Below are 26,269 nucleotides of genomic sequence, written 5' to 3' on the forward strand. Positions count from 1 at the left end.
CACCTGCAAAAAAGCAGCGTTCAGCTCCTAACGCAGCCCCATTGTTTCCTATGGGAAAATAAAAGTTATGTCTGCACCTAACACTCTAACATGAACCCCGAGTTGAAACACCCCTAATCTTACACTTATTAACCCCTAATCTGCCGCCCCGACATCGCCGACACCTGCATTATACTTATTGACCCCTAATCTGCCGCTCTGGACTCCGCCCCCACCTATATTATACTAATGAACCCCTAATCTGCTGCCCCTAACATCGCAGAACCCTACATTTTATTTATTAATCCTTAATCTCCCCCCCAACGTCGCCACAACTATATTAAAATAATTAATTCCCAAATCTGCCGCCGCCAACGTCGCCGCCACTATAATAAAGTTATTAACCCCTAAACCTAAGTCTAACCCTAACCCTAACAACCCCCTAACTTAAATATAATTTAAAAAAATCTAAATAAAATAACTACAATTAAATAAATTATTCCTATTTAAAACTAAATACTTACCGATAAAATAAACCCTAATATAGCTACAATATAACTAATAGTTACATTATAGCTATTTTAGGATTTATCTTTATTTTACAGGCAACTTTGTATTTATTTTAACTAGGTACAATAGTTATTAACTATTTAATAACTACCTAGCTAAAATAAATACAAAATTACCTGTAAAATAAATCCTAACCTAAGTTACAATTACACCTAACACTACTCTATAAATAAATAAATTAACTAAATTAAATTAAACTAATTACAATTAAATGAAATAAACTAAATTACGAAAACAAAACAAACACTAAATTGCAGAAAATAAAAAAAGAATTACAAGAATTTTACTAATTACACCTACTATAATCCCCCTAATAAAATAAAAAAGCCCCCCAAAATAATAAAATTCCCTAACCTATACTAAATTACAAATAGCCCTTAAAAGGGCCTTTTGCGGGGCATTGCCCCAAAGTAATCAGCTCTTTTATCTGTAAAAAAAATACAATACCCCCCCAACATTACAACCCACCACCCACATACCCCTACTCTAAAACCCACCCAATCCCTCCTTAAAAAAACCTAACACTAACCCCATGAAGATCACCCTACCTTGAGCCGTCTTCACCCTGCCGGGCACAAATGGTCCTCCATATGGCAGAAGTCTTCATCTGATCGGGGCAGAAGAGGATTCTATCAGCCAATCTGAATTAAGGTAGGAAAAATCCAATCAGCCTATAAAATGCAAGCTCAATCCTATTGGCTGATTGGATTAGCAAATCGGATTTTTCCTACCTTAATTCCGATTGGATAATAGAATCCTATCAGCCAATCGGAATTCAAGGGATGCCATCTTGGATGACGTCATTTAAAGGAACATTCATTCTTCGTTAGGACGTCGATGGAAGAGGATGGCTCCGCGTCGGCTGGATAGAAGATGACTCCGCTCCAAAAGGATGAAGATAGAAGATGCCGCCTGGATGAAGATTTCTACTGTCTGGAGGACCTCTTCTGCCCCGATCGGATGAAGACTTCTGCCGTATGGAGGACCACTTGTGCCCGGCTGGGTGAAGACGGCTCAAGGTAGGGAGATCTTCAGGGGGTTAGAGTTAGGTTTTTTTTAAGGGGGGATTGGGTGAGTTTTAGAGTAGGGGTTTGTGGGTGATGGGTTTTAATGTTGGGGGGGTATTGTATTTTTCTTTTACAGGTAAAAGAGCTGATTACTTTGGGGCAATGCCCCGCAAAAGGCCCTTTTAAGGGCTATTTGTAATTTAGTAATTTATTTTCTGTAATTTAGTGTTTTGTTTTTTTCGTAATTTAGTTTATTTCATTTAATTGTAATTAGTTTAATTTTAATTTATTTTATTTATTTATTTATTTATTTATAGAGTAGTGTTAGGTATAATTGTAACTTAGGTTAGGATTTATTTTACAGGTAATTTTGTACTTATTTTAGCTAGGTAGTTATTAAATAGTTAATAACTATTTAATAACTATTGTACCTAGTTAAAATAAATACAAAGTTACCTGTAAAATAAATATAAATCCTAAGCTAGCTACAATGTAACTATTAGTTATATTGTAGCTAGCTTAGGGTTTATTTTATCGGTAAGTATTTAGTTTTAAATAGGAATAATTTATTTAATTTTAGGAAATTTATTTAGATGTATTTAAATTATATTTAAGTTAGGAGGGGGGGTTAGGTTTAGATTTAGGCTTAGGGGTTAATACCTTTAATATAGTAGCGGTGACGTTGGGGGTGGCAGATTAGGGGTTAATAAATGTAATTAGGTGTCGGCGATGTTAGGGACGGCAGATTAGGGGTTAATAAAATGTAAATAGTGTTTGCGAGGCAGGAGTGCGGCGGTTTAGGGGTTAATACATTTTTTAAAGTGGCGGCGATGTCCGGTCAGCAGATTAGGGGTTAATAATTGTAGGCAGGTGGCGGCGACGTTGGGGGCGGCAGATTAGGGGTTAAGAAATATAATGTAGGTGTTGGCGATGTTAGGGGCAGCAGATTAGGGGTTCATAGGTATAATGTAGGTAGCGACGATGTCCGGTCGGCAGATTAGGGGTTAAAAATTTTTATTATAGTGTTTCTGATGTGGGGGGGGCCTCGGTTTAGGGGTTAATATGTAGTTTATGGGTGTTAGTGTACTTTTTAGCACTTTAGTTAAGAGCTTTATGTTCCGGCGTAAGCCCATAAAACTCTTAACTACTGACTTTTATATGCGGTAGGTGTCTGGACAGGAGAGGGTCTACCGCTCACTTCTTCCAAGACTTGTAATACCGGCGTTAGGCAAATCCCATTAAAAAGATAGGATACGCAATTGACGTAAGGGGATTTGCGGTAGCCTCGAGTCACGGAAGAAAAGTGAGCGGTAGACCCTTTCCTGCCTGACTCATAATACCAGCGGGCATTAAAAAGCAGCATTGGGATCTCTCAACGCTGCTTTTTAAGGCTAACGCCAAACTCGTGATCTAGCCGTTAGTGTGCTTTATAAAAACAATATTGCACTATCTTTTGTTTTTATTTCTATTTCCTCTTTCCACATCGATTCCAAATGGGATTACAACTGTTCTGAGGGAATTAACAAAAAGGAAATCTCTCTCCATGGGGCTTTGACAAAAGGGGATATACATATATATAAGGAAGGAGCCAATGACTAGAGAACCAACTACTTAAAGTGTGCGGCACTTACCTCATTTTGATTGAGGGAATTTTTTGGTAAGTAGACAATTCATCTATCACTATTGGTTTCTGTGGGAACACCAACTTACCTGAAGTTTGTCTAACTAAGAAATTCCTTTCATGTAGGAATCTTTTTAAACATCTTTATCTCCATTTGTTACTGGACTTCATTGCAATATTTATTTCTATATGTATATATTGTAGAGTTTTAATTGCTTTTATTGATTGATACCATATCTGTAAACTGATTAATTTTCAGTGTTTAGTACTGTTTTGCGCCATACACCAATCTCCTAATCTATATTTATAAGTGGATTGGAGCAAGTGATGGGCGAATGTTTTGCAACATTTAAAAAATAAAAATAATTTTAACAAATTTTTTCGTTTCGAATTTCTAATGTTTGCATTACAATCTAACAATATAATAGTGTTTATAACGCTCTCTTTAAATGTAAAATTCAAATTATACAATACTTGTCCTAAAGCCCGTGTACACAGGAAATTTTTTGCAGTTCAGCGGTCCCACCCCTTGCTCTCTCTCTCTCTGTCCCCCTCTTTTTTGTGCTCTCTATCTCCCCCCTCTCCTTAGTGCTCTCTATCTCCCCCCTCTCCTTTGTGCTCTCTCTCTCTGTCCCCCCTCTCCTTTGTGCTCTCTCTCTCTGTCCCCCTCTCCTTAGTGCTCTCTATCTCCCCCCTCTCCTTTGTGCTCTCTCTCTCTGTCCCCCCTCTCCTTTGTGCTCTCTCTCTCTGTCCCCCTCTACTTTGTGCTCTCTCTCTCTGTCCCCCTCTCCTTTGTGCTCTCTCTCTCTGTCCCCCTCTCCTTAGTGCTCTCTATCTCCCCCCTCTCCTTAGTGCTCTCTATCTCCCCCCTCTCCTTTGTGCTCTCTCTCTCTGTCCCCCCTCTCCTTTGTGCTCTCTCTCTCTGTCCCCCCTCTCCTTTGTGCTCTCTATCTCTCCCCTCTCCTTTGTGCTCTCTCTCTCTGTCCCCCTCTCCTTTGTGCTCTCTATCTCCCCCTCTCCTTTGTGCTCTCTCTCTCTGTCCCCCTCTCCTTAGTGCTCTCTATTTCCCCCCTCTCCTTAGTGCTCTCTATCTCCCCCTCTCCTTTGTGCTCTCTCTCTCTGTCCCCCCTCTCCTTTGTGCTCTCTATCTCCCCCTCTCCTTTGTGCTCTCTCTCTCTGTCCCCCTCTCCTTTGTGCTCTCTATCTCCCCCCTCCCTTTGTGCTCTCTATCTCCCCCTCTCCTTTGTGCTCTCTATCTCCCCCCTCCCTTTGTGCTTGCTCTCTCTCTCTGTCCCCCCTCTCCTTTGTGCTCTCTCTCTGTCCCCCCTCTCCTTTTTGCTCGCTCTTTCTGACCCCTCTCTTTTGTGCTCGCTCTTTCTGCCCCCTCTCTTTTGTGCTTGCTCTTTCTGCCCCCTCTCTTTTGTGATCTTTCTTTCTGCCCCCTCTCTTTTGTGATCTTTCTCCCCCTCTTTTGCTCACTCTCTCTACAGACCACGCTCCCAACATGCCCGCTCCACCCAGTCATGCCCCCCACCACGTCCGCGTGACACCCGTCATGCCCCGCCCACTCTGCCCCGCCAACTCCCTCCGGACAGCAGATCAGGACGATTAGTTTGTGTAAGGCTAGGTATGTTTTTCCTCGTGCTGTCTCTACTGCGCATGACAGCTTTGGACAAATGCACTTGGCCTTTTATATTATAGGATTAGAAATAAAAACATTCAAATTGCTATATTTGTTTCTATTATGTGTCATTTTACTAAACTCCCTACCCCATGAACTTCTGAACAGTGCTGTATTTGTTAAATTGAATGTTAAATAAAACATTTTGAATGTGGATATTCAATTTAATTATTAACATTCGGAAACTAAAGTAACTTTTGAAAAAAATAAATATCATTAATTACCGAATTTTAATGAATTTTTATTCTTATAGACATTGTCCAAAACAAATGTACACAGGACTTTTCGTTCTACCAAACTAATTGCACTTCAGCACATTCGCTCATCCATAGTTACCACCATCTACTATTTAGTGTGCAATGTATATGGTTACCACCAGTTAGTATTTAGTGTGCAATGTATATGGTTACCACCAGTTAGTATTTAGTGTGCAATGTATATGGTTACCACCAGTTAGTATTTAGTCTGCTATGTATACGGTTACCACCAGTTAGTATTTAGACTGCTATGTATACGGTTACCACCAGTTAGTATTTAGTCTGCTATGTATACGGTTACCACCAGTTAGTATTTAGTCTACTATGTATAGGGTTACCACCAGTTAGTATTTAGTCTGCTATGTATATGGTTACCACCAGTCTGTATTTAGTCTGCTATGTATAGGGTTACCACCAGTTAGTATTTAGTCTACTATGTATAGGGTTACCACCAGTCTGTATTTAGTCTGCTATGTATATGGTTACCACCAGTCTGTATTTAGTCTGCTATGTATAGGGTTACCACCAGTTAGTATTTAGTCTGCTATGTATATGGTTACCACCAGTCTGTATTTAGTCTGCTATGTATATGGTTACCACCAGTTAGTATTTAGTCTGCTATGTATAGGGTTACCACCAGTCTGTATTTAGTCTGCTATGTATATGGTTACCACCAGTCTGTATTTAGTCTGCTATGTATATGGTTACCACCAGTTAGTATTTAGTCTGCTATGTATATGGTTACCACCAGTCTGTATTTAGTCTGCTATGTATAGGGTTACCACCAGTTAGTATTTAGTCTACTATGTATAGGGTTACCACCAGTCTGTATTTAGTCTGCTATGTATATGGTTACCACCAGTCTGTATTTAGTCTGCTATGTATAGGGTTACCACCAGTTAGTATTTAGTCTACTATGTATATGGTTACCACCAGTCTGTATTTAGTCTGCTATGTATAGGGTTACCACCAGTCAGTATTTAGTCTGCTATGTATATGGTTACCACCAGTCTGTATTTAGTCTGCTATGTATATGGTTACCACCAGTCTGTATTTAGTCTGCTATGTATACAGTTACCACCAGTCTGTATTTAGTGTGCAATGTATATGGTTACCACCAGTTAGTATTTAGTCTGCTATGTATATGGTTACCACCAGTTAGTATTTAGTCTGCTATGTATATGGTTACCACCAGTTAGTATTTAGTCTGCTATGTATATGGTTACCACCAGTTAGTATTTAGTCTACTATGTATAGGGTTACCACCAGTCAGTATTTAGTCTGCTATGTGTATGGTTACCACCAGTCTGTATTTAGTCTGCTATGTATATGGTTACCACCAGTCTGTATTTAGTCTGCTATGTATACAGTTACCACCAGTCTGTATTTAGTCTGCTATGTATAGGGTTACCACCAGTTAGTATTTAGTCTACTATGTATACGGTTACCACCAGTCTGTATTTAGTCTGCTATGTATAGGGTTACCACCAGTCAGTATTTAGTCTGCTATGTATATGGTTACCACCAGTCTGTATTTAGTCTGCTATGTATATGGTTACCACCAGTCTGTATTTAGTCTGCTATGTATACAGTTACCACCAGTCTGTATTTAGTGTGCAATGTATATGGTTACCACCAGTTAGTATTTAGTCTGCTATGTATATGGTTACCACCAGTTAGTATTTAGTCTGCTATGTATATGGTTACCACCAGTTAGTATTTAGTCTGCTATGTATATGGTTACCACCAGTTAGTATTTAGTCTACTATGTATAGGGTTACCACCAGTCAGTATTTAGTCTGCTATGTGTATGGTTACCACCAGTCTGTATTTAGTCTGCTATGTATATGGTTACCACCAGTCTGTATTTAGTCTGCTATGTATACAGTTACCACCAGTCTGTATTTAGTCTGCTATGTATAGGGTTACCACCAGTCTGTATTTAGTCTGCTATGTATAATGTTACCATCCAGCTAGTATGTAGTCTGCTATGTATACGGTTACCACCAGTTAGTATTTAGTGTGCAATGTATATGGTTACCACCAGTTAGTATTTAGTCTGCTATGTATATGGTTACCACCAGTTAGTATTTAGTCTACTATGTATAGGGTTACCACCAGTCAGTATTTAGTCTACTATGTATAGGGTTACCACCAGTCAGTATTTAGTGTGCAATGTATATGGTTACCACCAGTTAGTATTTAGTCTGCTATGTATATGGTTACCACCAGTCAGTATTTAGTCTGCTATGTATAGGGTTACCACCAGTCAGTATTTAGTCTGCTATGTATATGGTTACCACCAGTCAGTATTTAGTGTGCAATGTATATGGTTACCAACAGTTAGTATTTAGTCTGCTATGTATATGGTTACCACCAGTCAGTATTTAGTCTGCTATGTATAGGGTTACCACCAGTCTGTATTTAGTCTGCTATGTATATGGTTACCACCAGTTAGTATTTAGTCTACTATGTATAGGGTTACCACCAGTCAGTATTTAGTCTGCTATGTATATGGTTACCACCAGTCTGTATTTAGTCTGCTATGTATATGGTTACCACCAGTCTGTATTTAGTCTGCTATGTATATGGTTACCACCAGTCTGTATTTAGTCTGCTATGTATACAGTTACCACCAGTCTGTATTTAGTCTGCTATGTATAGGGTTACCACCAGTCTGTATTTAGTCTGCTATGTATAATGTTACCATCCAGCTAGTATGTAGTCTGCTATGTATATGGTTACCACCAGTTAGTATTTAGTCTGCTATGTATATGGTTACCACCAGTTAGTATTTAGTCTACTATGTATAGGGTTACCACCAGTGAGTATTTAGTCTGCTATGTATATGGTTACCACCAGTCTGTATTTAGTCTGCTATGTATATGGTTACCACCAGTCTGTATTTAGTCTGCTATGTATACAGTTACCACCAGTCTGTATTTAGTCTGCTATGTATAGGGTTACCACCAGTCTGTATTTAGTCTGCTATGTATAATGTTACCATCCAGCTAGTATGTAGACTGCTATGTATACGGTTACCACCAGTTAGTATTTAGTCTGCTATGTATACGGTTACCACCAGTTAGTATTTAGTCTGCTATGTATACGGTTACCACCAGTTAGTATTTAGTCTGCTATGTATAGGGTAACCACCAGACTGTATTTAGTCTGCTATGTATATGGTAACCACCAGTCTGTATTTAGTCTGCTATGTATAGGGTAACCACCAGTCTGTATTTAGTCTGCTATGTATAGGGTTACCACCAGTCAGTATTTAGTCTGCTATGTATTATGTTACGATCCAGCTAGTATTTAGTCTGCTATGTATAGGGTTACCACCAGTTAGTATTTAGTATGCTATGTATAGGGTAACCACCAGTCTGTATTTAGTCTGCTATGTATAGGGTAACCACCAGTCTGTATTTAGTCTGCTATGTATATGGTTACCACCAGTTAGTATTTAGTCTGCTATATATAGGATTAACACCACCTAGTATTTAGTGTGCAATGTATAGGGCAACCACCAGTCTGTATTTAGTCTGCTATGTATAGTGTTACCACCAGTCAGTATATAGTCTGCTATGTATAGTGTTACCATCAGTCAGTATTTAGTCTATGTAGGGTTACCACCAGACACTATTTAGTCTGCTATGTATAGGGTTACCAGCAGCCAGAATTTAGTCTGCTATGTATAGGGTTACCACCAGTTAGTATTTAGTCTGCTATGTATAGGGTTACCACCAGTCAGTATTTAGTCTGCTATGTATAGGGTTACCACCAGTCTGTATTTAGTCTGCTATGTATAGGGTTACCACCAGTCTGTATTTAGTCTGCTATGTATATGGTTACCACCAGTTAGTATTTAGTCTGCTATATATAGGATTACCACCACCTAGTATTTAGTGTGCAATGTATAGGGCAACCACCAGTTAGCATTTAGTCTGCTATGTATAGGGTTACCACCAGTCAGTATTTAGTCTGCTATGTATAGGGTTACCACCAGTCAGTATTTAGTCTGCTATGTATAGGGTTGCCACCAGTCTGTATTTAGTCTGCTATGTATAGGGTTACCATCAGTCTGTATTTAGTCTGCTATGTATAGGATTACCACCAGTCTGTATTTAGTCTGCTATGTATATGGTTACTACCAGTTAGTATTTAGTCTGCTATATATAGGATTACCACCACCTAGTATTTAGTGTGCAATGTATAGGGCAACCACCAGTCTGTATTTAGTCTGCTATGTATAGTGTTACCACCAGTCAGTATTTAGTTTGCTATGTATAGGGTTACCATCAGTCAGTATTTAGTCTATGTAGGGTTACCACCAGACACTATTTAGTCTGCTATGTATAGGGTTACCAGCAGCCAGTATTTAGTCTTCTATGTATAGGGTTACCACCAGTTAGTATTTAGTCTGCTATGTATAGGGTTACCACCAGTCAGTATTTAGTCTATGTATAGGGTTACCACCAGTTAGTATTTAGTCTGCTATGTATAGGGTTACCACCAGTCAGTATTTAGTCTATGTATAGGGTTACCACCAGTCAGTATTTAGTCTGCTATGTATAGGGTTACGACCAGTCAGTATTTAGTCTGCTATATCTAGGGTTACCACCAGTCAGTATTTAGTCTGCTATATCTAGGGTTACCACCAGTCAGTATATAGTCTGCTATGTATAGGGTTACCATCAGTCAGTATTTAGTCTGCTATGTATAGGGTTACCACCAGTCAGTATTTAGTCTGCTATATCTAGGGTTACCACCAGTGAGTATTTAGTCTGCTATATCTAGGGTTACCACCAGTAAGTATTTAGTCTGCTATGTATAGGGTTACCACCAGTCAGTATTTAGTCTGCTATATCTAGGGTTACAACTTACCACCAGTCAGTATTTAGTTTGCTATGTATAGGGTTACCACCAGTCTGTATTTAGTCTGCTATGTATAGGGTTACCAACAGTCAGTATTTAGTCTGCTATGTATAGGGTTACCACCAGTCAGTATTTAGTCTGCTATATCTAGGGTTACCACCAGTCAGTATTTAGTCTGCTATATCTAGGGTTACCACCAGTCAGTATATAGTCTGCTATGTATAGGGTTACCACCAGTCAGTATTTAGTCTGCTATATCTAGGGTTACCACCAGTGAGTATTTAGTCTGCTATATCTAGGGTTACCACCAGTCAGTATATAGTCTGCTATATCTAGGGTTACTACCAGTCAGTATTAGTCTGCTATGTATAGGGTTACTACCAGTCAGTATTAGTCTGCTATATCTAGGGTTACCACCAGTCAGTATTTAGTTTGCTATGTATAGGGTTACCACCAGTCTGTATTTAGTCTGCTATGTATAGGGTTACCACCAGTCTGTTTTTAGTCTGCTATGTATAGGGTTACCACCAGTCTGTTTTTAGTCTGCTATGTATAGGGTTACCACCAGTCTGTATTTAGTCTGCTATGTATAGGGATACCACCAGTCTGTATGTAGTCTGCTATGTATATCGTTACCACCAGTTAGTATTTAGTCTGCTATATATATGATTACCACCACCTAGTATTTAGTGTGCAATGTATAGGGCAACCACCAGTCTGTATTTAGTCTGCTATGTATAGGGTTACCACCAGTCTGTATTTAGTCTGCTATGTATAGGGTTACTACCAGTCTGTATTTAGTCTGCTATGTATAGGGTTAGTACCAGTCAGTATTAGTCTGCTATATCTAGGGTTACCACCAGTCAGTATTTAGTTTGCTATGTATAGGGTTACCACCAGTGTGTATTTATTCTGCTATGTATAGGGTTACCACCAGTCTGTATTTAGTCTGCTATATATAGGGCTACCACCAGTCTGTATTTAGTCTGCTATGTATAGGGTTACCACCAGTCTGTATTTAGTCTGCTATATATAGGGTTACCACCAGTCAGTATATAGTCTGCTATATATAGGGTTACCACCAGTTAGTATATAGTCTGCTATGTATAGGGTTACCACCAGTCACTATATAGTCTGCTATGTATAGGGTTACCACCAGTCAGTATATAGTCTGCTATATATAGGGTTACCACCAGTCTGTATGTAGTCTGCTATGTATATGGTTACCACCAGTTAGTATTTAGTCTGCTATATATATGATTACCACCACCTAGTATTTAGTGTGCAATGTATAGGGCAACCACCAGTCTGTATTTAGTCTGCTATGTATAGGGTTACCACCAGTCTGTATTTAGTCTGCTATGTATAGGGTTACCACCAGTCTGTATTTAGTCTGCTATGTATAGGGATACCACCAGTCTGTATGTAGTCTGCTATGTATATGGTTACCACCAGTTAGTATTTAGTCTGCTATATATATGATTACCACCACCTAGTATTTAGTGTGCAATGTATAGGGCAACCACCAGTCTGTATTTAGTCTGCTATGTATAGGGTTACCACCAGTCTGTATTTAGTCTGCTATGTATAGGGTTACTACCAGTCTGTATTTAGTCTGCTATGTATAGGGTTACTACCAGTCAGTATTAGTCTGCTATATCTAGGGTTACCACCAGTCAGTATTTAGTTTGCTATGTATAGGGTTACCACCAGTGTGTATTTATTCTGCTATGTATAGGGTTACCACCAGTCTGTATTTAGTCTGCTATATATAGGGCTACCACCAGTCTGTATTTAGTCTGCTATGTATAGGGTTACCACCAGTCTGTATTTAGTCTGCTATATATAGGGTTACCACCAGTCAGTATATAGTCTGCTATATATAGGGTTACCACCAGTTAGTATATAGTCTGCTATGTATAGGGTTACCACCAGTCACTATATAGTCTGCTATGTATAGGGTTACCACCAGTCAGTATATAGTCTGCTATATATAGGGTTACCACCAGTCAGTATATAGTCTGCTATATATAGGGTTACCACCAGTCAGTATATAGTCTGCTATATATAGGGTTACCACCAGTCAGTATTTAGTCTGCTATATATAGGGTTACCACCAGTCAGTATATAGTCTGCTATGTATAGGGTTACCACCAGTCAGTATATAGTCTGCTATATATAGGGTTACCACCAGTCAGTATATAGTCTGCTATATATAGGGTTACCACCAGTTAGTATATAGTCTGCTATGTATAGGGTTACCACCAGTCACTATATAGTCTGCTATGTATAGGGTTACCACCAGTCAGTATATAGTCTGCTATATATAGGGTTAACACCAGTCAGTATATAGTCTGCTATATATAGGGTTACCACCAGTCAGTATATAGTCTGCTATATATAGGGTTACCACCAGTCAGTATTTAGTCTGCTATGTATAGGGTTACCACCAGTCAGTATTTAGTCTGCTATGTATAGGGTTGCCACCAGTCTGTATTTAGTCTGCTATGTATAGGGTTACCATCAGTCTGTATTTAGTCTGCTATGTATAGGATTACCACCAGTCTGTATTTAGTCTGCTATGTATATGGTTACTACCAGTTAGTATTTAGTCTGCTATATATAGGATTACCACCACCTAGTATTTAGTGTGCAATGTATAGGGCAACCACCAGTCTGTATTTAGTCTGCTATGTATAGTGTTACCACCAGTCAGTATTTAGTTTGCTATGTATAGGGTTACCATCAGTCAGTATTTAGTCTATGTAGGGTTACCACCAGACACTATTTAGTCTGCTATGTATAGGGTTACCAGCAGCCAGTATTTAGTCTTCTATGTATAGGGTTACCACCAGTTAGTATTTAGTCTGCTATGTATAGGGTTACCACCAGTCAGTATTTAGTCTATGTATAGTGTTACCACCAGTTAGTATTTAGTCTGCTATGTATAGGGTTACCACCAGTCAGTATTTAGTCTATGTATAGGGTTACCACCAGTCAGTATTTAGTCTGCTATGTATAGGGTTACGACCAGTCAGTATTTAGTCTGCTATATCTAGGGTTACCGCCAGTCAGTATTTAGTCTGCTATATCTAGGGTTACCACCAGTCAGTATATAGTCTGCTATGTATAGGGTTACCACCAGTCAGTATTTAGTCTGCTATGTATAGGGTTACCACCAGTCAGTATTTAGTCTGCTATATCTAGGGTTACCACCAGTGAGTATTTAGTCTGCTATATCTAGGGTTACCACCAGTAAGTATTTAGTCTGCTATGTATAGGGTTACCACCAGTCAGTATTTAGTCTGCTATATCTAGGGTTACCACCAGTCAGTATTTAGTTTGCTATGTATAGGGTTACCACCAGTCTGTATTTAGTCTGCTATGTATAGGGTTACCAACAGTCAGTATTTAGTCTGCTATGTATAGGGTTACCACCAGTCAGTATTTAGTCTGCTATATCTAGGGTTACCACCAGTCAGTATTTAGTCTGCTATATCTAGGGTTACCACCAGTCAGTATATAGTCTGCTATGTATAGGGTTACCACCAGTCAGTATTTAGTCTGCTATATCTAGGGTTACCACCAGTGAGTATTTAGTCTGCTATATCTAGGGTTACCACCAGTCAGTATATAGTCTGCTATATCTAGGGTTACTACCAGTCAGTATTAGTCTGCTATGTATAGGGTTACTACCAGTCAGTATTAGTCTGCTATATCTAGGGTTACCACCAGTCAGTATTTAGTTTGCTATGTATAGGGTTACCACCAGTCTGTATTTAGTCTGCTATGTATAGGGTTACCACCAGTCAGTTTTTAGTCTGCTATGTATAGCGTTACCACCAGTCTGTTTTTAGTCTGCTATGTATAGGGTTACCACCAGTCTGTATTTAGTCTGCTATGTATAGGGATACCACCAGTCTGTATGTAGTCTGCTATGTATATGGTTACCACCAGTTAGTATTTAGTCTGCTATATATAGGATTACCACCACCTAGTATTTAGTGTGCAATGTATAGGGCAACCACCAGTCTCTATTTAGTCTGCTATGTATAGGGTTACCACCAGTCTGTATTTAGTCTGCTATGTATAGGGTTACTACCAGTCTGTATTTACTCTGCTATGTATAGGGTTACTACCAGTCAGTATTAGTCTGCTATATCTAGGGTTACCACCAGTCAGTATTTAGTTTGCTATGTATAGGTTTACCACCAGTGTGTATTTATTCTGCTATGTATAGGGTTACCACCAGTCTGTATTTAGTCTGCTATATATAGGGTTACCACCAGTCTGTATTTAGTCTGCTTTGTATAGGATTACCACCAGTCTGTATTTAGTCTGCTATATATAGGGTTACCACCAGTCAGTATATAGTCTGCTATATATAGGGTTACCACCAGTTAGTATATAGTCTGCTATGTATAGGGTTACCACCAGTCACTATATAGTCTGCTATGTATAGGGTTACCACCAGACAGTATATAGTCTGCTATATATAGGGTTACCACCAGTCAGTATATAGTCTGCTATATATAGGGTTACCACCAGTCAGTATATAGTCTGCTATATATAGGGTTACCACCAGTCAGTATTTAGTCTGCTATATATAGGGTTACCACCAGTCAGTATATAGTCTGCTATGTATAGGGTTACCACCAGTCACTATATAGTCTGCTATGTATAGGGTTACCACCAGTCAGTATATAGTCTGCTATATATAGGGTTAACACCAGTCAGTATATAGTCTGCTATATATAGGGTTACCACCAGTCAGTATATAGTCTGCTATATATAGGGTTACCACCAGTCAGTATTTAGTCTGCTATGTATAGGGTTACCACCAGTCAGTATTTAGTCTGCTATGTATAGGGTTGCCACCAGTCTGTATTTAGTCTGCTATGTATAGGGTTACCATCAGTCTGTATTTAGTCTGCTATGTATAGGATTACCACCAGTCTGTATTTAGTCTGCTATGTATATGGTTACTACCAGTTAGTATTTAGTCTGCTATATATAGGATTACCACCACCTAGTATTTAGTGTGCAATGTATAGGGCAACCACCAGTCTGTATTTAGTCTGCTATGTATAGTGTTACCACCAGTCAGTATTTAGTTTGCTATGTATAGGGTTACCATCAGTCAGTATTTAGTCTATGTAGGGTTACCACCAGACACTATTTAGTCTGCTATGTATAGGGTTACCAGCAGCCAGTATTTAGTCTATGTATAGTGTTACCACCAGTTAGTATTTAGTCTGCTATGTATAGGGTTACCACCAGTCAGTATTTAGTCTATGTATAGGGTTACCACCAGTCAGTATTTAGTCTGCTATGTATAGGGTTACGACCAGTCAGTATTTAGTCTGCTATATCTAGGGTTACCGCCAGTCAGTATTTAGTCTGCTATATCTAGGGTTACCACCAGTCAGTATATAGTCTGCTATGTATAGGGTTACCACCAGTCAGTATTTAGTCTGCTATGTATAGGGTTACCACCAGTCAGTATTTAGTCTGCTATATCTAGGGTTACCACCAGTGAGTATTTAGTCTGCTATATCTAGGGTTACCACCAGTAAGTATTTAGTCTGCTATGTATAGGGTTACCACCAGTCAGTATTTAGTCTGCTATATCTAGGGTTACCACCAGTCAGTATTTAGTTTGCTATGTATAGGGTTACCACCAGTCTGTATTTAGTCTGCTATGTATAGGGTTACCAACAGTCAGTATTTAGTCTGCTATGTATAGGGTTACCACCAGTCAGTATTTAGTCTGCTATATCTAGGGTTACCACCAGTCAGTATTTAGTCTGCTATATCTAGGGTTACCACCAGTCAGTATATAGTCTGTTATGTATAGGGTTACCACCAGTCAGTATTTAGTCTGCTATATCTAGGGTTACCACCAGTGAGTATTTAGTCTGCTATATCTAGGGTTACCACCAGTCAGTATATAGTCTGCTATATCTAGGGTTACTACCAGTCAGTATTAGTCTGCTATGTATAGGATTACTACCAGTCAGTATTAGTCTGCTATATCTAGGGTTACCACCAGTCAGTATTTAGTTTGCTATGTATAGGGTTACCACCAGTCTGTATTTAGTCTGCTATGTATAGGGTTACCACCAGTCTGTTTTTATTCTGCTATGTATAGCGTTACCACCAGTCTGTTTTTAGTCTGCTATGTATAGGGTTACCACCAGTCTGTATTTAGTCTGCTATGTATAGGGATACCACCAGTCTGTATGTAGTCTGCTATGTATATGGTTACCACCAGTTAGTATTTAGTCTGCTATATATAGGATTACCACCACCTAGTATTTAGTGTGCAATGTATAGGGCAACCACCAGTCTCTATTTAGTCTGCTATGTATAGGGTTACCACCAGTCTGTATTTAGTCTGCTATGTATAGGGTTACTACCAGTCTGTATTTACTCTGCTATGTATAGGGTTACTACCAGTCAGTATTAGTCTGCTATATCTAGGGTTACCACCAGTCAGTATTTAGTTTGCTATGTATAGGTTTACCACCAGTGTGTATTTATTCTGCTATGTATAGGGTTACCACCAGTCTGTATTTAGTCTGCTATATATAGGGTTACCACCAGTCTGTATTTAGTCTGCTTTGTATAGGATTACCACCAGTCTGTATTTAGTCTGCTATATATAGGGTTACCACCAGTCAGTATATAGTCTGCTATATATAGGGTTACCACCAGTTAGTATATAGTCTGCTATGTATAGGGTTACCACCAGTCACTATATAGTCTGCTATGTATAGGGTTACCACCAGTCAGTATTTAGTCTGCTATATCTAGGGTTACCACCAGTGAGTATTTAGTCTGCTATATCTAGGGTTACCACCAGTAAGTATTTAGTCTGCTATGTATAGGGTTACCACCAGTCAGTATTTAGTCTGCTATATCTAGGGTTACCACCAGTCAGTATTTAGTCTGCTATATATAGGGTTACCACCAGTCACTATTTAGTCTGCTATATCTAGGGTTACCACCAGTCAGTATTTAGTCTGCTATGTATAGTGTTACCACCAGTCAGTATATAGTCTGCTATGTATAGGGTTATCACCAGTCAATATTTAGTCTGCTATATATAGGGTTACCATCCAACTAGTATTTAGTCTGCTATGTATAGGGTAACCACCAGTCATTATTTAGTCTGCTATGTATAGGGTTACCACCAGCCAGTATTTAGTCTGCTATATATAGGGTTACCACCAGTCAGTATTTAGTCTGCTATGTATAGGGTTACCACCAGTCAGTATTTAGTCTGCTATATCTAGGGTTACCACCAGTCAGTATTTAGTCTGCTATATATAGGGTTACCACCAGTCACTATTTAGTCTGCTATATCTAGGGTTACCACCAGTCAGTATTTAGTCTGCTATGTATAGTGTTACCACCAGTCAGTATATAGTCTGCTATGTATAGGGTTATCACCAGTCAATATTTAGTCTGCTATATATAGGGTTACCATCCAACTAGTATTTAGTCTGCTATGTATAGGGTAACCACCAGTCATTATTTAGTCTGCTATGTATAGGGTTACCACCAGCCAGTATTTAGTCTGCTATATATAGGGTTACCACCAGTCAGTATTTAGTCTGCTATGTATAGGGTTACCACCAGTCTGTATTTAGTTTGCTATGTATAGGGTTACCACCAGTCAGTATTTAGTTTGCTATGTATACGGTTACCACCAGTCAGTATTTAGTTTGCAATGTATAGGGTTACCATCCAGCCAGTATTTAGTCTGCTATGTATAGGGTTACCACTAGTCTGTATTTAGTCTGCTATATATAGGGTTACCACCAGTCTGTATTTAGTCTGCTATGTATAGGGTTACCACCAGTCTGTATTTAGTCTGCTATGTATAGGGTTACCACCTGGTCAGTATTTAGTCTGCTATATATAGGGTTACCACCAGTCTGTATTGAGTCTGCTATGTATAGGGTTACCACCAGTCTGTATTGAGTCTGCTATGTATAGGGTTACCACCAGTCAGTATTTAGCCTGCTATATATAGGGTTACCACAAGTCTGTATTTAGTCTGCTATATATAGGGTTACCACCAGTCTGTATTTAGTCTGCTATATATAGGGTTACCACCAGTCTGTATTTAGTCTGCTATGTATAGGGTTATTACCAGTCTGTATTTAGTCTGCTATGTATAGGGTTACTACCAGTCAGTATTTAGTCTGCTATATATAGGGTTACCACCAGTCTGTATTTAGTCTGCTATGTATAGGGTTACCACCAGCCAGTATTTAGTCTGCTGCTTATAGGGTTACCACCAGCCAATATTTAGTCTGCTATGTATAGGGTTACCACCAGCCAGTATGTAGTCTTCTATGTATAGGTTTACCACCCAGTCAGTATTTAGTCTGCTATGTATAGGGTTACCATCCAACTAGTATTTAATCTGCTATGTATAGGGTAACCACCAGTCAGTATTTAGTCTGCTATGTATAAGGTTACCACCGCCAGTATTTAGCCTGCTATGTATAGGGTTACCACCAGCCAGTATTTAGTCTATGTATAGGGTTACCACCAGTCAGTATTTAGTCTGCTATGTATAGGGTTACCACCAGTCAGTATTTAGTCTATGTATATGGTTACAACCAGCCAGTATTTAGGCTGCTATGTATAGGGTTACCACCAGTCAGTATTTAGTCTATGTATAGGGTTACCACCAGTCAGTATTTAGTGTGCTATGTATAGGGTTACCACCGCCAGTATTTAGTCTGCTATGTATAGGGTTACCACCCAGTCAGTATTTGGTCTACTATGTATAGGGTTACCACCGCCAGTATTGAGTCTGCTATGTATAGGGTTACCATCCAACTAGTATTTAATCTGCTATGTATAAGGTTACCACCAGTCAGTATTTAGTCTGCTATGTATAGGGTAACCACCAGTCAGTATTTAGTCTGCTATGTATAAGGTTACCACCCAGTCAGTATTTAGTTTGCTATGTATAGGGTTACCACCAGTCAGTATTTAGTCTGCTATGTATAGGGTTACCACGCAGATAGTATTTAGTTTGCTATGTACAGGGTTACCACCAGTCAGTATTTAGTCTATGTATATGGTTATCACCAGTCAGTATTTAGTCTGCTATGTATAGGGTTACCACCAGTCAGTATTTAGTCTATGTATAGGGTTACCACCAGTCAGTATTTAGTGTGCTATGTATAGGGTTACAACCAGCCAGTATTTAGTGTGCTATGTATAGGGTTACCACCAGTCAGTATTTAGTCTATGTATAGGGTTACCACCAGTCAGTATTTAGTCTGCTATGTATAGGGTTACCACCAGCCAGTATTTAGTCTGCTATGTATAGGGTTACCACCAGTCAGTATTTAGTCTATGTATAGGGTTACCACCAGTCAGTATTTAGTCTATGTATAGGGTTACCACCAGTCAGTATTTAGTCTGCTATGTATAGGGTTACTACCAGCCAGTATTTAGTTTGCTATGTATAGGGTTACCACCAGTCAGTATTTAGTTTGCTATGTATAGGGTTACCACCAGTCAGTATTTAGTTTGCTATGTATAGGGTTACCACCAGTCAGTATTTAGTTTGCTATGTATAGGGTTACCACCAGTCAGTATTTAGTTTGCTATGTATAGGGTTACCACCAGTCAGTATTTAGTTTGCTATATATAGGGTTACCACCAGTCAGTATTTAGTTTGCTATATATATGGTTACCACCAGTCAGTATTTAGTTTGCTATGTATAGGGTTACCACCAGTCAGTATTTAGTTTGCTATGTATAGGGTTACCACCAGTCAGTATTTAGTTTGCTATGTATAGGGTTACCACCAGTCAGTATTTAGTTTGCTATGTATAGGGTTACCACCAGTCAGTATTTAGTTTGCTATGTATAGGGTTACCACCAGTCAGTATTTAGTTTGCTATGTATAGGGTTACCACCAGTCAGTATTTAGTTTGCTATGTATAGGGTTACCACCAGTCAGTATTTAGTTTGCTATGTATAGGGTTACCACCAGTCAGTATTTAGTTTGCTATGTATAGGGTTACCACCAGTCAGTATTTAGTTTGCTATGTATAGGGTTACCACCAGTCAGTATTTAGTTTGCTATGTATAGGGTTACCACTAGTCAGTATTTAGTTTGCTATGTATAGGGTTACCACCTGGTCAGTATTTAGTCTGCTATGTATAGGGTTACCACCAGTCTGTATTGAGTCTGCTATGTATAGGGTTACCACCAGTCTGTATTGAGTCTGCTATGTATAGGGTTACCACCAGTCAGTATTTAGCCTGCTATATATAGGGTTACCACAAGTCTGTATTTAGTCTGCTATATATAGGGTTACCACCAGTCTGTATTTAGTCTGCTATATATAGGGTTACCACCAGTCTGTATTTAGTCTGCTATGTATAGGGTTATTACCAGTCTGTATTTAGTCTGCTATGTATAGGGTTACTACCAGTCAGTATTTAGTCTGCTATATATAGGGTTACCACCAGTCTGTATTTAGTCTGCTATGTATAGGGTTACCACCAGCCAGTATTTAGTCTGCTGCTTATAGGGTTACCACCAGCCAATATTTAGTCTGCTATGTATAGGGTTACCACCAGCCAGTATGTAGTCTTCTATGTATAGGTTTACCACCCAGTCAGTATTTAGTCTGCTATGTATAGGGTTACCATCCAACTAGTATTTAATCTGCTATGTATAGGGTAACCACCAGTCAGTATTTAGTCTGCTATGTATAAGGTTACCACCGCCAGTATTTAGCCTGCTATGTATAGGGTTACCACCAGCCAGTATTTAGTCTATGTATAGGGTTACCACCAGTCAGTATTTAGTCTGCTATGTATAGGGTTACCACCAGTCAGTATTTAGTCTATGTATATGGTTACAACCAGCCAGTATTTAGGCTGCTATGTATAGGGTTACCACCAGTCAGTATTTAGTCTATGTATAGGGTTACCACCAGTCAGTATTTAGTGTGCTATGTATAGGGTTACCACCGCCAGTATTTAGTCTGCTATGTATAGGGTTACCACCCAGTCAGTATTTGGTCTACTATGTATAGGGTTACCACCGCCAGTATTGAGTCTGCTATGTATAGGGTTACCATCCAACTAGTATTTAATCTGCTATGTATAAGGTTACCACCAGTCAGTATTTAGTCTGCTATGTATAGGGTAACCACCAGTCAGTATTTAGTCTGCTATGTATAAGGTTACCACCCAGTCAGTATTTAGTTTGCTATGTATAGGGTTACCACCAGTCAGTATTTAGTCTGCTATGTATAGGGTTACCACGCAGATAGTATTTAGTTTGCTATGTACAGGGTTACCACCAGTCAGTATTTAGTCTATGTATATGGTTATCACCAGTCAGTATTTAGTCTGCTATGTATAGGGTTACCAGCAGTCAGTATTTAGTCTATGTATAGGGTTACCACCAGTCAGTATTTAGTGTGCTATGTATAGGGTTACAACCAGCCAGTATTTAGTGTGCTATGTATAGGGTTACCACCAGTCAGTATTTAGTCTATGTATAGGGTTACCACCAGTCAGTATTTAGTCTGCTATGTATAGGGTTACCACCAGCCAGTATTTAGTCTGCTATGTATAGGGTTACCACCAGTCAGTATTTAGTCTATGTATAGGGTTACCACCAGTCAGTATTTAGTCTATGTATAGGGTTACCACCAGTCAGTATTTAGTCTGCTATGTATAGGGTTACTACCAGCCAGTATTTAGTTTGCTATGTATAGGGTTACCACCAGTCAGTATTTAGTTTGCTATGTATAGGGTTACCACCAGTCAGTATTTAGTTTGCTATGTATAGGGTTACCACCAGTCAGTATTTAGTTTGCTATGTATAGGGTTACCACCAGTCAGTATTTAGTTTGCTATGTATAGGGTTACCACCAGTCAGTATTTAGTTTGCTATATATAGGGTTACCACCAGTCAGTATTTAGTTTGCTATATATATGGTTACCACCAGTCAGTATTTAGTTTGCTATGTATAGGGTTACCACCAGTCAGTATTTAGTTTGCTATGTATAGGGTTACCACCAGTCAGTATTTAGTTTGCTATGTATAGGGTTACCACCAGTCAGTATTTAGTCTGCTATGTATAGGGTTACCACCAGTCAGTATTTAGTTTGCTATGTATAGGGTTACCACCAGTCAGTATTTAGTTTGCTATGTATAGGGTTACCACCAGTCAGTATTTAGTTTGCTATGTATAGGGTTACCACCAGTCAGTATTTAGTTTGCTATGTATAGGGTTACCACCAGTCAGTATTTAGTTTGCTATGTATAGGGTTACCACCAGTCAGTATTTAGTTTGCTATGTATAGGGTTACCACCAGTCAGTATTTAGTTTGCTATGTATAGGGTTACCACTAGTCAGTATTTAGTTTGCTATGTATAGGGTTACCACCAGTCAGTATTTAGTTTGCTATGTATAGGGTTACCACCAGTCAGTATTTAGTCTATGTATAGGGTTACCAACAGTCAGTATTTAGTTTGCTATATATAGGATTACCACCAGTCAGTATTTAGTCTGCTATATCTAGGGTTATCACCAGTCAGTATTTAGTTTGCTATGTATAGGGTTACCACCAGTCAGTATTTAATTTGCTATGTATAGGGTTACCACCAGTCAGTATTTACCGACATGGCCGGAGTAGAACATAAAGATTACATTTACAAATGTCATGGTCAAACTTATTCTAATTGTGTTTCTATCTAATTACAAATAAATGATCATTTAAAATCAGTCCTACAGTAGCGGCTTTAGCTCCTGAATTATGCAAATGTATGCTAATGAGCATGACCGGTATTTAATTCCAATCAAGGTGCCAACCCTAGTGATGCATTGTTATCTTTGTCATTGTATACCCTTCCTCTGTACCCGGTGCTATACAAATACATAATAATGATAATAACAAACACTCACGTTAGTGAAGTCTGCCCCAGTGCTATACAAATACATAATAATGATAATAACAAACACTCACGTTAGTGAAGTCTGCCCCAGTGCTATACAAATACATAATAATGATAATAACAAACACTCACGTTAGTGAAGTCTGCCCCAGTGCTATACAAATACATAATAATGATAATAACAAACACTCACGTTAGTGAAGTCTGCCCCAGTGCTATACAAATACATAATAATGATAATAACAAACACTCACGTTAGTGAAGTCTGCCCCAGTGCTATACAAATACATAATAATGATAATAACAAACACTCACGTTAGTGAAGTCTGCCCCAGTGCTATACAAATACATAATAATGATAATAACAAACACTCACGTTAGTGAAGTCTGCCCCAGTGCAGAGGTGACCAGCATGGAGAGCACAAGCTGTGCCCACATAATGTGAGGTGGACACAGGAGCACCAGATCTCTCTGGATAAAATCAGTTCCAGTTCTCAGATTGGTCATATAATGTGTCTTTACCAGTGTCTCTCTCTACCCCTTCAGTTTCTGTACCAGGTATTGCTGAGCCGTGCTGTACCAGGTATTGCTGAGTGGTGCTGTGCCAGGTATTGCTGAGCCGTGCTGTGCCTGGTATTGCTGATCTGTGCTGTGTCAGGTATTGCTGAGCCGTGCTGTGCCAGGTATTGCTGAGCCGTGCTGTGCCTGGTATTGCTGATCTGTGCTGTGTCAGGTATTGCTGAGCCGTGCTGTGCCTGGTATTGCTGAGCCGTGCTGTACCAGGTATTGCTGAGTGGTGCTGTGTCAGGTATTGTTGAGTGGTGCTGTGTCAGGTATTGCTGAGTGGTGCTGTGTCAGGTATTGCTGAGCCGTGCTGTGCCAGGTATTGCTGAGCCGTGCTGTGTCAGGTATTGCTGAGCCGTGCTGTGTCAGGTATTGCTGAGTGGTGCTGTGTCAGGTATTGCTGAGCCGTGCTGTGTCAGGTATTGCTGAGCTGTGCTGTGCCAGGTATTGCTGATCTGTGCTGTGTCAGGTATTGCTGAGTGGTGCTGTGTCAGGTATTGCTGAGTGGTGCTGTGTCAGGTATTGCTGAGCCGTGCTGTGTCAGGTATTGCTGAGCTGTGCTGTGCCAGGTATTGCTGATCTGTGCTGTGTCAGGTATTGCTGAGTGGTGCTGTGTCAGGTATTGCTGAGCCGTGCTGTGCCAGGTATTGCTGAGCCGTGCTGTGTCAGGTATTGCTGAGTGGTGCTGTGTCAGGTATTGCTGAGTGGTGCTGTGTCAGGTATTGCTGAGCCGTGCTGTGTCAGGTATTGCTGAGTGGTGCTGTGCCAGGTATTGCTGAGCCGTGCTGTGTCAGGTATTGCTGAGTGGTGCTGTGTCAGGTATTGCTGAGTGGTGCTGTGTCAGGTATTGCTGAGTGGTGCTGTGTCAGGTATTGCTAAGTGGTGCTGTGTCAGGTATTGCTGAGTGGTGCTGTGTCAGGTATTGCTGAGTGGTGCTGTGTCAGGTATTGGTGAGCCGTGCTGTGTCAGTTATTGCTGAGTGGTGCTGTGCCAGGTATTGCTGAGCCGTGCTGTGTCAGGTATTGCTGAGTGGTGCTGTGTCAGGTATTGCTGAGCCGTGCTGTACCAGGTATTGCTGAGCCGTGCTGTACCAGGTATTGCTGAGCCGTGCTGTACCAGGAATTGCTGAGCCGTGCTGTGTCAGGTATTGCTGAGTGGTGCTGTCTCAGGTATTGCTGAGTGGTGCTGTGTCAGGTATTGCTGAGCCGTGCTGTGCCTGGTATTGCTAAGCCGTGCTGTGCCAGGTATTGCTGAGCCGTCCTGTGCCAGGTATTGCTGAGTGGTGCTGTGTCAGGTATTGCTGAGCCGTGCTGTACCAGGTATTGCTGAGCGGTGCTGTGCCAGATATTGCTAAGCCGTGCTGTGCCAGGTATTGGTGAGCCGTGCTGTGCCAGGTATTACTGAGCCGTCCTGTGCCAGGTATTGCTGAGCTGTGCCAGTTGTTGCTGGAACTTGCTGTACTAGGTATTATAGAGCATTGCTGTGCCAGATATTGCTGATCTGTGCCATGCCAGTGCTTATTGAGCCTTACTATGCCAAGTACTGCTGGCTTCTGTCTCCTGTGCCCTCTGCTCTGCTATTTAAATTCCTGTGCCCATCTCTCTTTGTTAACCTCCTCCCCCTGTCTATTCTAGGGCTCCTCCCCGACTTGCATTTAATGTTATTGTTTCTAACAAAGTGAAAAGCTGCCAACCTGTTATTTAAACAAGTGTTTTTGTGCCAAAGGTTTATTCTTCTTCGTCCATTTACCAGGCTTTCAGAGAGCAGTTTTGTACTTTTTTCTTTCCTAGTGTTGTGCTAATTATTCCCTCTCACTCCTACTGGTCTGCTAGTTATTCCCTCTCACTCCTACTGGTCTGCTAGTTATTCCCTCTCACTCCTACTGGTCTGCTAGTTATTCCCTCTTACTCCTACTGGTCTGCTAGTTATTCCCCTCTCACTCCTACTGGTCTGCTAGTTATTCCCTCTCACTCCTACTGGTCTGCTAGTTATTTCCTCTAACTCCTACTGGTCTGCTAGTTATTCCCTCTCACTCCTACTGGTCTGCTAGTTATTTCCTCTCACTCCTACTGGTCTGCTAGTTATTCCCTCTCACTCCTACTGGTCTGCTAGTTATTTCCTCTCACTCCTACTGGTCTGCTAGTTATTCCCTCTCACTCCTACTGGTCTGCTAGTTATTTCCTCTCACTCCTACTGGTCTGCTAATTATTCCCTCTCACTCCTACTGGTCTGATAGTTATTCCCTCTCACTCCTACTGGTCTGCTAGTTATTTCCTCTCACTCCTACTGGTCTGCTAGTTATTCCCTCTCACTCCTACTGGTCTGCTAGTTATTTCCTCTCACTCCTACTGGTCTGCTAGTTATTCCCTCTCACTTCTACTGGTCTGCTAGTTATTCCCTCTTACTCCTACTAGTCTGCTAGTTATTCCCTCTCACTCCTACTGGTCTGCTAGTTATTCCCTCTCACTTCTAGCTACTGGTCTGCTAGTTATTCCCCTCTCACTCCTACTGGTCTGCTAGTTATTCCCTCTCACTCCTACTGGTCTGCTAGTTATTTCCTCTCACTCCTACTGGTCTGCTAGTTATTCCCTCTCACTCCTACTGGTCTGCTAGTTATTTCCTCTCACTCCTACTGGTCTGCTAGTTATTCCCTCTCACTCCTACTGGTCTGCTAGTTATTTCCTCTCACTCCTACTGGTCTGCTAGTTATTCCCTCTCACTCCTACTGGTCTGCTAGTTATTTCCTCTCACTCCTAC

At 40.1% G+C, this 26,269-nt stretch overlaps 1 protein-coding gene across 1 annotated transcript in view; it reads right to left on the minus strand.

Annotated features, from left to right (window-relative positions):
- LOC128640316 (alpha-2-macroglobulin-like protein 1) overlaps positions 1 to 25,063 on the minus strand; it is a gene marked incomplete in the record, with an annotated part of 543,542 nt that extends 518,479 nt beyond the window's left edge. The window contains 1 exon segment of the mRNA XM_053692806.1: positions 23,325 to 25,063. Coding sequence (XP_053548781.1) covers positions 23,325 to 23,455 — 131 coding nt within the window.
- Between the last annotated feature and the right edge of the window lie 1,206 nt (positions 25,064 to 26,269).

Source organism: Bombina bombina, chromosome 9 (assembly GCF_027579735.1).
Source record: "Bombina bombina isolate aBomBom1 chromosome 9, aBomBom1.pri, whole genome shotgun sequence".
In the NCBI taxonomy this organism is placed as follows: domain Eukaryota; kingdom Metazoa; phylum Chordata; class Amphibia; order Anura; family Bombinatoridae; genus Bombina; species Bombina bombina.